The sequence below is a fragment of the Empidonax traillii genome, unplaced genomic scaffold (assembly GCF_003031625.1).
Source record: "Empidonax traillii isolate 1590-97213 ecotype Southwest subspecies unplaced genomic scaffold, ASM303162v1 scaffold19:size3308961, whole genome shotgun sequence".
In the NCBI taxonomy this organism is placed as follows: Eukaryota; Metazoa; Chordata; class Aves; order Passeriformes; family Tyrannidae; genus Empidonax; species Empidonax traillii.
In genome coordinates, this window is record NW_020955212.1 from 1,069,054 (window position 1) to 1,081,092 (window position 12,039).

The window sequence follows — 12,039 nt, forward strand, 5'->3', positions numbered from 1 at the left end:
ATCATCTTTGCTGTGCTCACTGATCCTCACTTTCTGGGAACTCATTTGACTGGAATTGATCAAGTGTCACTGCCAGTGCATTTTTAGAATTGTGTGCTCTACTTCTCAGCTTCAAATGCTTTTTAAAGCAAAACAGAAGGAATTGATGTGTGCACCAGGTGTATTTCTGTGCTGCTCTCTCCTCCTGTGCACTTGTGTTAGTGGCTGTGCTTTTGTGCCTTCTCCCTCCTGTGCTTTATATCTCGTGCTGCTGAAAAAACAGAGTCAAATTTGAAAACTTGTCACAACTTAACTTTTTTTTACTTTTTTAAAAGGGGCAAGTGGAAGGAATTGGTTGTAGAACACTTTCAGAAAGTGACAGTCCTATCATGTTAACAAAGAATTTGTGTTCTGTGGCAATTGGTATGCAGGTAGTAAAATTTATTTTTGATGAGGGGAGATCAGTTTTCATGCAGTATGCTCTCCTTTGATTCTTCCCCCCCCTCCCCAATCTAATTACTCTTTTGACAAAAAAATACTTTTAATGCCTCAAATTGAGGGTGTTACACTGTAAGTATTGGAACCTTGCATTCAGAAGTGAAGGTATGAGGTGATGGGGCTGCAGTGAGCAGTGGGAGTCTGTGATCCTGATTACTTCTCAATAAATCCACACAGGCTAATATTTATGAAGTATAGTTTATATTCCATCCTGGATTACTTTACGCAAAAGTTTTAATGCATTCACCAGTAAACTGCCGGTGAAGCAAAGAACAGTTTATCCAAGTGAAACTACAGAGGAGAAGCTGTCAAGATAGTCTTCACTTACTGCCATATCAGCTAAACTGTAACTTAAGTATAGGGTTATTTCTTAGTCATCTTGCAGTGTTCATGGGAAAACTGCTTTCATAGTATTTCAAAGTGCTGTTGTGGAGCAAGATTTCATTATGATGAGTACGTCTCCACAGCCAGGAAGCTTAAATTCACACATCTTTAAACAAATATTCAGATTAATTATGTTCAGCCAATGGCTGACTAATTTGGCAACACAGCCTCAATCAATGGTGTGCTACCTAGTTATAGACCAGATGCCTAAGTTTTGCATTTATGTGTAAAGCTATAATAACATGTTAATTTTTGTAAATAAAGTACAAATTATTCACTGTATAATTAGAACCTTTAGGAAAAGGTAGTTGATCAGAAAATATAATGGATTTTTAAGATATTGGGGGCAAATTGTCTTTATATACCAAAAAAAGACCAAAATTATTGCAGTGAAACACATGCATAAGCTGTATGGGCTGTATAGACTTTAATATGTCCAGTGATTTTGAGAACGTGTTTTATATAGAAAAAAGCTTCCTTCTATACTTAATGAATAAATATTGTTTTATGTCCTGGCTACTTATTTTCTGGAGTAGTAGTATTGGAATTCATGCAGAAAATGTTGGGTTTGTTTAAGTTTTTAACATAGATTTGGTAACTTTTTATGGCTAAACAACAGAAACCAAAGGAGATAGAATACATTTCTAAATGTAGGATTGATGAATTGAAGTAAAACAGGCTATTTTGGAATAAAGGCAATGGCATGTGTTCAGTAAGACCTTTTAGTGGTGGTGTTTTTGTTAAAATATTCTTAACAAAATTTGAGATGCAGTAGTTTCTAAAAAACAGAAGAAGAACTGTTTGTATTTTAATAGTTTTACTCAACCAGCAAAACCCATGCTATTGATACCAGGAAAAAAAATCATGAAATCACAAAATGGTTTGAGTTGGAAAGGACCTTAAAGACCGTGTATGTCCAACCCCCTGCCATGGACAGGGACACCTTGCACCAGATCAGGTTGCTCAAAGCCCCATCCGTCCTGGCCTTGAGGAGCATCCACAGCTTCTCTGGGCAACCCATTCCAGTGCCTCACCACCCTTGTAGTGAAGAACTTCTTCCAAATCTAAACCTGCCCTCTTTCAGTTTAGAGCCATTCCCCCTTGTTCTGTCACTCCATGCCCTTGTCAAAAGTCCCTCTCCAGCTCTCTTGTAGCCCCCTTTAAGCACTGTAAGGGACTCTCAGATCTCGCTGGAGCCTTCTCTTCTCCAGGCTGAACAACGTCAGCTCTCTCAGCCTGTCTCCATAGAGAGGTGCTCCAGCCCCTGATTGTTTCCATGGCCTCCTCTGGACTTGCTGCAGCAGGTCCATTCTTCCTTGTGTTGAGGCCTGCAGAGTACTAGTACCAGTTGCCTGATTGAATGAAAATAAGAATCGCTTCAGAAGATAAGACTAGTTGTGGATGATCATGTGTTAGTCAAAATAACTTATATAGAACAGACTGTTTTGCCAGACAGATGAGCTAATTAGGAAAATAATTTGCTAAATGCCATTTGCTATTTATGCTCTTTTTGGGCGGGATGGGGGAAGGAAAAGATTTCTCCTAATTCTCTTGTCTGCTGTGTCTCCTAATAGTACTATTGCTTGGATTTATGGTGCTTTAAAACAAAGAAAAAAAACCAGTTCTGCATGTTAATTTTGAAAATATTAGCCTTGAATTGTGCATGTTATCTTCCTCAGCTTTCTGCGAGGGAAATAAAAATCCTATTTTACAAAGACAAAAAAAAAAGGTTGAATTAACAGATGGAAGCATCTCTAAGAAATAGAAAGGGCAGTACACAAGTTTATTCAAAGCCTTTTCCATTAAAAATTAAAGAATGAAAGAATAGTTCAATCTGCTAAAACTTGAATATCTATGATAAAGTAATCTTTGTTCTTTAGCTACACTTCAAATTTTACAACTGCTCCAGTTTGAGCATATTCCAGATTTGCTAGCAGTCTTTAAACATTTTAAAAATACTTGTGATACATAGAAATGCTGATATCATTAACACAGTTATTCTGTGCTATCTTGATACTGACTTTTTATGCAAGGGATGCAACTTTTTAAAGCTTTTTAGCCTATACAGGGGTGGAAATACTTTTCTTATTCTCCTTTTGAAGCACAAGTATATCAACAAGCACCATTCAGACAGTTCAGTAGTATGGTACCAGCTTTTATCTTTTGTACTGTAGTATGTAATTTTTCACCACTATTTCTAGTAGAAGTCTTATTTTCTGTAATTTTTCACTTCTCATATGAATCTTTACTCCTAAACTGTGTTTTGTTTCTTTAGATAGTTATGTGAAGCTGTGTGTATCTGAGTGTTCATTCAGTTTTCCATAGCCTGTGCTGTGAGCGGGAGCTTAAATTTCAACTTGTAACAAGCATGCCTGCCAGTTATCCTCATGAGTTACCAGCCTGTACCTGATCCTGAGCCCAATGAACTCTGCAATTCCAGTCCAAATAAAGCAGTTCATGATGAGGTTTTTGTGTCTGAGTTCAAAAGAGCAGTCTGCAGGTACTGCCCAGTTGCTTCCTATAGGATTCTGTGGATTGAACTTTCTTCCACAAAACTGCTCTGAAGAGGTTGTGGCAGTGCTGGTAATGTTCTCTTTAATGTCTTAACATAGTGGTTAGAGTAACTGCCTGTGATCTTGGAAATTGGGGTCCATTTCCATCCTTCATTTACCCACAGTCTCTTGATACCTCTGTAGTGGCAAAGTAAACAGGTAAACATTTCTGTCATCTCCACAGAAGTTGATTTGTTTCCTTTTTGCTTAAATGGCTTCTAGTAGAAGATAACTATAATGTTCAGCTGTTACAGTAAACATTGGAAAGAGAAATTTAGAAAACCTGGCTCAACTTCCTCAATATTACAAATCATTGCTGAAGAAGCAGACTTTCTGTAGAAAGATCCATCTTAGCTGAGCAATATACACTATGTAAACTGTGAAGCAGTTCTAAATTAAAGTTAGGAGGAAAAAAAAACACAACTCCTTTTCCCATCAAGGTCTGAAATAAACAATTTCAATAAGCTGACTCAATTTACTTTATGTATGTAAAGGCAAATGTGTCTATTCCGAAATTAGTATGGGTTTTTAGTTGCTTAGAATCATAAATTCACATAGCATGTATAAAGTGTGACAAGTGTCTGACTTCTGAGGAGCAACAGAAATTTGAGCGGATCTGAAGCCATAAGGATCCCCTGTGCCATTGGAATTGTAACTTTCTGAAATCTGAAGTGCTTGTTTTAGTAGATCAGGAACTTTAGAAAGCAGTAAGTGGCTACGGAAATGGTGAAGCCCAGCTCGGTGGTGAAGCAGATGAGTATGGATATGCTTTGTGCAGTGCACAAACTTGAGCATGACAGATGTTTGACCACCCTGTGTTTAAGACAGGGGTAACATAGACAGCCAATGATGTAATTTGGTTTCTATGACAGTGACTTCAAGTTATGTAAGGAAGTTGCGTATAAACAGCCCCGGTTGTCATGGTTCACAGTCCTTTCCTGATCAACATTGCTTAATGGCTTAGAAAACAAAAATAATTACTGCAGCTAGCTACTACTGTTTTTATTCTTATTTTATTCATGTTATAGCAATGGCAGTTACAAGTTACTAGTACCCCATTTAAAGGCAAAATTGCATCTTGAGACCTTCAGTGTGCCTTTGAAAGGGGCCGTGATTTTGGCCACTGCAGTACAGAACTGTGCCTTCCTTCACCATAATAATTTGCAGTTTTACAGGCCTAACATGCCACAGGTCAGGCCTCTTTTCTACTTTTCCATCAGTTTTCTAAAGAGAGAAAATTAGATGACCCTTGAAGGGGAGGAGAAGTAGGCAGTTTATGATTCATAAAGCCTTCATCTGCTAATTTGTAACAACTAAAAGTATCAAAAGAACTTGAAATTGTGAAAAATAAATTATTGTTTAAATTTGCTCTTCTAAAGGTGGTTCTCTGTAATCCTTCTCTTCCCTGTGTTCCTTAAAGTAAGGGTCTCCAATCTAGAATTGGCACTGGCACCTGAGTTCTGAGCTGTGAGAAGGGGGTCCGTCTGAAAGCGTATGCCAAGTTGTTGGCCCAGGCCAAGGAACTTTGTGTACAAAACCTGTCCCTTTATGTGGCTAAATTATCCAGCAGTAAATTTATTACAAAATCTAAAAGTTCTGACTAAAACCTGGTAACATTTTTTGAGCATTAACATAGCACCATAGCTAATACATTATCTTAAAAATGTGTATCAGGGATGTGGAGGAGAGGTAGATCTCTGCAGAGTTCACTACTGTGTATCCTGTAGGTCAGACCATATTTGGATTGAACTAAAGGTGAGATTTTTTTTTTTAAATGGTCCAACCCATTTGACAGGTCTCAAAAAGCCATTTTTGTTCTGCATTCAGATCCTGTCAGTAGAGTTCTCTGCTCTGTTTTCTGGGGTTTTTTTTGCCTCTGGTGCTTATGTGACACTTTCAGTGAGCCAGTGCCATTCAGTGACTGGGTAAAAGTGTAAATAGATGTTGTCTTATTTGTTTTTAATTGTGTATCTACAGTTTTTAATAATGTGTGAAAGCAGGAAACTGTCTCAGCTAGGATTTTTGCTTGAGTTATCTAAGGTATATAAAATTAAGAACATACTTTAAGGACTGCATTCACTAAAAACCAAAAAAGTATGCTTTCACAAATATGTATAGATCTAAAGAAAAACTTCTTTTTCTTAAAACTTTGAGTTATTTTTCTTCCTCCTTTCCCCAGTTATTAGCTGGTCAAATAAAGAGACACTACTTTTTCTTTGTTTGTTTTGTTTTTTAAGCCTTGCTTTGACATGTCAGGCTTTTAATTTCATTCCTGCTTCAACATTTCTCTAATGTGCTCATGCAGTTGTCTTGTAACAGTGGATGCTTTTGACCAAATCAGAATCACTGTGTCTTGACTGATGCTTTCGCTTGGTTTGAGAGAAAACACTTCTGTAAATCCCTGGGTTTTAGAAATGAAAGATCAAGGTGCCATTGTCTGCTCTGCTGATGGAAGTGGTCTCCCCAGCAGGAGTTATGCCCATTTTGCCACACGTGGTATGTGAGCAGAAATCGTCTCAACAACCAGTTGGTGATCAAAGCTCTTCATCAGCCAAGTGCAAACCATCTTCATCATCCTTAGGTTCTTTGGGATCCAGAGGACAGATGATGAATTTTCCCTTCATTAATAGGAAAGATTAATAGAGCAGTGCTGATAATGACAGCACAGAACAGTATGATAAGGAACATTTTTGTGTGTGGCTATGTCTAAAGAAATAAAATTTGGTAACTATCCTCTATAATAAAATAACCTCTGATTCTCCTTTACTAATTCCTCTAAGAGCAAGACACACATAGATCTTCCATCTTTCAGCCAGATGGCACTATTCTGGAAAGGAAGAATTCTCTAGACTGAGCTGTGGTTATTACATGAAATGGGTTAATAAAAATGGTATCTTAAAGGAGAAGACATTTTTATTTCTTTAAGTTTTGTGCAGTATATTTTCTGAATTTGATGTGAAAAATATGCAGCTGTACATCTTCAGTAGAGAAAAGTGGAAAGCAGATATACAGGATAGATTTTTATTTCTTTTTTTTCATGTATGGAATGGTTTAAAATTAATAAATCAGATACAAACATCAGCATTTCTTATTTATGTATATAGTCATTTAACTGCTGATCTTTTACATATTTTAAAAGGGCATGTGGGTATTAACTCATTTTTTTTGAATATCTGCGTTGAAGACTTCAGTTGCTAAACCTTGGATTTTAAATTGCACTGAAGACTAGCAGACCAACATGTTCAGACTTATCTTTATGTTGGGACTGCGTGTCACCTTTTTAAATTTAGAAGAGAGATTTACAAATAAGTAAGAGTTTTAACTCCTAAGTTTATGCATCCCTTTTACAAGGAGCAGATGATTTCCCATTTTTGGTGTTGTTACCTATCAAGCTATAACTGTCTTCAATATATGTAAAACAAAAACTTTATAGTGCAAAACTGGCAGGGATTTCTGTTGTCCTGGAAACTAAGATCTGCCAGAAAAAAACCCTTTTTAAAATTTTTTTTTTTTAATTTTTTTTTATTTAATCCAGCATTGTGTTTTGGAAAAAGTGCCAATATGAAATTTTGTGGTAGGTTGGGAAGGGAAGATACTGCTGTTACTGTTTGTATTTTGTTTAGGAATGCACACAGCTGTTTTCTGAATAATTGTGGTAATTTAAAATATCAGTGACTAACCCACTTGTTATATACCAGTTCCATTTTTCCATTGTTTTTGCAGGATTTGTGTATTTCAAAATAAGTTACATAAAATTGGAAACAATTATTCTCAGTTTTTTTACTGCTTCATTTATACTTACTATTCTTTACTCCGTGTTTGGTGTTAGGCGTGAAAAATAATTGTTTTATAGCAGACTTGAAGCAGCCCTGTGCTGGTTTACATGGAACAATAAAGTTTTGTGTGTTCATGCCGTCAGCATTATTCTAGTTCTCACTGGGCTACCATGCTTTCAGTTTCTCAGATGGACACCTAGGATGTGCTGCTTCTCTTGGGCAAAAGGGAGCAGTTTTCCTGTTGGTGCTGCCTCCTCTGGTGGGGCACCTCTGAAGGTCATCTGGTGTAATCCTCGGGTCAAGCAGGAGCACTTAGAGACAGTTCCCCACACAGTGTCCAGGTGACTTTAGAGAAGGGGCAGGTGAGCAGCCCCTCAGATTGAGAGGGCAGGACAGAACTCTTGAATGTGTTCTCTTAGTACGCCTGCAGAAATCCACGTGCTTGGCTCTTCTTCCATAAGTGAGGAGAGGCTTGCTATAATACAGTATTGGAGGGCTTGTGAAGATGTTGCTGAGGTGACATCTGTTGTTATTGACATAATAAGCTCTGCACTAAGTGTCCCAGTGATTTTTCAGTCTTCACATGTAGACCAGGCACATTATTTTTGTTTTTAGGCACATTATTTTCTTGCTTCGTGGTTATTAGCATACTCTGCACTTTGCTTAGGCTGCTCAGCTCTGTCTGTGACACTCCAAGCTGAGTCATTTTAGTTGCCTTGACTGTAGGTGCGATGAAGTTGATCTTCAGCCACAGCTATAAAAATAGGATGAGAATAAAAGCCATGTGAGTGTTGCTGTCCGCTGTTATTTCCTGGTCACATCAGAGTAAGTGCAGTGCTGCCAGGGTAACAAAATACACATTTTTCAGGAAAGGATAATAAGAAAATAATAACTTTGCCTGTAGTGTGTAAGAGTGAGGTAAAATGTAGTTGCTCTTCACTGAGAGCATAAGAGTACTAGATAATATGACAAGGTTGGAAGGTCTAAAGCACTATTTTTAGTTTCTAACAAAAATTTTTCTGCATACATGCTTCCCTTGTAGTGTATATTTTGTGCATTAAACAAAATGCATGATATAATGAAATCCAGTAGCAGTTCAATGCATGATTGATATTTTATTAATTAGCAAGAGCTTGTTTTCTGTTTTTTCATGCAGTTATATTACAAAAATTATTTCATTTGACCATTTGGATCTCTTCTTATCTGGAAAAACACATGGGTACAGAGTACAATGTATAGTAAATAGTGGAAAAAAATTTACAAAATTCTCTGTTATGTGCCACCTAATCAATAGTTACTGTTTTATTTGTCAAAACATACAGGTTGATGTCTAACTGGACAATGCATTATAGCAAAGAATAGTAATTTGGTTTTTGGGGTTTTGTTTTTTTTTTTTTTTTTTTATTTATTTAGAAAATCAGTTGGATTTTGCTTCTAAAAAAGTGTTTTTTATTTTTATAAAGTAAATGTACATACATATTTACCTAAATGACTTTTGGAAAACTAAAACTGTACCTGTCATCAGATATCCTTTCAAATTGAAACACAACAAAGTGTTTGTATAGCCCATAGAAGAAGCCATGTGTATAAAATAGAAAATAGATTAGATACTGTCTTGTAACAGAAAAAACCTAAGAATGTTCAGCATCTGCTCAATGCAGTTGAAATTTCAAGGTCTAGTAGAGTTTCCCTATCTATGATGACTTTATGGAACTTTAATTGTTGTCTTTGATTGCTGTCGTTTCCTCAGGATTGTATTATTGTTTTTAAGCTTGATTTCTTACAATATTGTCTTTTTCCTTCTGTTTAAACTTTTTTCATACACGTATTTTTCACTTATGGTTTAATTATTTTTCTCCCCTTCCCAATATTTTTCTCTTGGCTTAAATTTAGCCAATATTTATTGTTTTATTATAGCAAATATAATTTGTCTGTACTAATGAAAACTATGTGGACTCTTCTAAAATACTTAATGCTAAAAGGAGACATGAAGCATTTTGTTGTGGGGGCAGTATTGAACAAAATACTAGAATAGATCATGTCACAAAATAGATCTTAGACACAGTTAAACATCCAGGAAGGACATTGGTATTCAAAAGATGATTACCTATGAAATGTATAAATTCACATGTCTTTTGTGCTTGCAAAAACTTCTTAAAATCAGTTCTGTGCTGGGAGAAAGAAAATGAACCAAAACTTTTTGGCTGCATTGAAACTAAACAGCAGGAGAAAGATATAAGTAGTTTTACAAAATTAAAGGTGGACCTCTTAGGTGAAACTGCCTCTCTGTCTTATGAGGGTTTTTAAAATCCTGTATTCCAGAACATCAGCTTATGGCACCAGGCTACCAAAGTATTAAAGCACTTACTGAATCTCTAAACATGAGGATAGTCACGCTGAATTTGCAAGTATACCTGATATGATATACTCAAAATGCTCAGTACCTACAGGATTGAGGCCCTAGGACCATAACAAAATCCAGTAATTGTCCGAGTTAATAGCATACACTTACTACAAATTAGAGCTCTAAAGAAAATTGCCATGTAGTGGTTCTGTTCCTCTGTCAGCTAAACCATATGAAGAATGGGTTGTAACTAGCAAAATGAGTCATTGTTCTAGGGATGAATCTTGTGTGATTTAGGTTATTGAATAAAATTGTAGCCATCCTTCAGCATTAAATGCATGTCGAGTATTTTGAATGGGACACAGAAAGCAAGATTGAGTAAGTAATTTGGTGTGGTTGCCTTTGCAGGCCTTGCCAGGAAAGAGTGGGTGTGCTCTGCTTCCTAGGCCACTGCCAGGTGCTCTCCCCTCTTTCCTCAGGAGATGCCTGCCTGATCCTTTCTCACCCTCAGCTGCCTGCTTGGTTCTACTGGATACAGACCTTTGCAGTGCTAAGGGTGTAAGACTCAAAATTGCCACTGAAGTTGTTAGAGCATGGAGTTGTAGCTGAGTTTTGAACGTGGCCTTTTTTTCTAAGCACATACTGGAACAAGTTACTTATTTTTCTGCAGTATGATGCATTTCTCAATACTTACGCTTCCTGTACTGAATGCAGTGAGACTCATGAAGTATTTTCTTTTAGGCAGACTCTTAATAAAGATTTGAACTAAATATTAGCTTTTGCACTAAGGAGAAACCAAACTACAGGGTTTCATGCCCTGAAGTGCTTCTTTTTCATCTTTTGGTATGTCATTTCACTGGGGAACAAGAAAGTTGTTAAGTGTTTACACGAGCAGGAATTAGGAGGAAACAAGAAGATTCCCAGAGTATAGTAGAAATCACTGTTAATTGTTATATTTGGATATTTAAAAAAAAAAAAAAAACAGAGCAACACCCAAACCCACTACCCCACACTTTGTAGTATCATTGGCAGAAGAAGTTGGTTTTACATAATCTAATTTCTTACTTACCATTGGAAGGAACACATTTTAAAGCAGCATACCACCACTGAAGGGAAAACAAGTGACTTTCTTTGTAATTTCTTCCATCGCAGAGTAACATGTAAACAATACAGAGAAAAGTTTATTCCAGTCCTTCACAATGGAATGGGCTTTGAATACAAACAAACCTATTTAATAACCTGTGCCTACCTGTTAATGAAAGGGTAATGAATTCTTGCCTTCTGAGTGACCAAATTATTTTCAGCTTTATCTAACACTGCTGTCAAAGGTGTTAATGCATCTCAAACTGTTCTGCATCCTTGAAGTCTTGAATTCTTTTTTTTTTTCTCCTCAAAAACTATAAAAGCTGTCAAACAGTGAAAGTACAGTATTTTGTACTTGAGTAGAATTGCAATTTCCATAAGTAATGCTCATATCAAGAGTGTAGTAATCAGCCCAGGATGCATTTCAAGAATATTTCATGGCTTTGATGATAATGATATCTGTATCCTCAACAGTTGTTTTTCTTTTTAAAGTATGTACTGTATATTTACAGATATATGGAGTTTGGGGGTCATCCTCTTCATGTTGGTCTGTGGACAGCCACCATTTCAAGAAGCAAACGACAGTGAAACTCTGACTATGATAATGGACTGCAAATACACAGTGCCACCTCATGTGTCCAAAGAATGTAAAGAGTAAGTCGAGTACTAAAGAACTTGGAAGCATCCATAGAAGTGTATTTTCACTACCTTTGGGAGTTCCCCATTCCATATTATCAGTGTGTGGAATGCTCCCTGATACTCTCATGTCTCTCAGTTGTCATGCATTCTAATAAAGGGTGGAAGAAGCTACTTACTGCTGATTGGCTTTGGCCAACTCTGTTACTGGACAAATTACCAGATGTTGACAGTATTTTGTGGCAGGGCTTAGGGAAGGTACTGCTTCCTATCAATCAATTTCTGTCCAAAAAATAAGTTGTCAAAACCTGTGAATATTACAAAGCAAGTTTTACTCATCTCCTACTGAAATTGCAACTCCAAAACAACATTCTAGGCAATCCAGGGAGAAAAATATTCTGTCTGCAAATACTGTATGCCACTTGGGAGTCATGGTTCTTTTTGATGTATTGTTTTTCTGCACTGTTCATTGGAGCTTTTTTATTTTTTTTCCTCTATTCCAGTATTTTCTGTATTTCCCTACTGGTTAATGACCTCTTCAGTCCTTTTAATATATATCCCAGTTGCATCACTTTTACATGGTTTGTCTGGGTTCTTTAATCTGTGGTGGAGTATCTTTTCATTTTCAGTATGAAGGCCCAGATGCTTTTATAAGTGCTTGAAAAATTAATTTGGTCCAGTCAAAAAACTAGAGTGGCATCTCGAATTCTGTTACTTAAGAAAGAATGAAATCTGTTGTGGCTCTGGTCACAGTGACCATTCCTCTCTTCACTTGTCATCTGTGTGG

The 12,039-nt window shown here is 36.7% G+C and overlaps 1 protein-coding gene across 1 annotated transcript in view; it reads left to right on the top strand.

The window, feature by feature from the left end:
* SNRK (SNF related kinase) overlaps positions 1–12,039 on the top strand; it is a 43,294-nt gene that overhangs the window by 19,885 nt on the left and 11,370 nt on the right. The window contains exon 4 of the mRNA XM_027897549.1: positions 11,129–11,270. Coding sequence (XP_027753350.1) covers positions 11,129–11,270 — 142 coding nt within the window. The remainder of the gene's footprint in view (positions 1–11,128; positions 11,271–12,039) is intronic.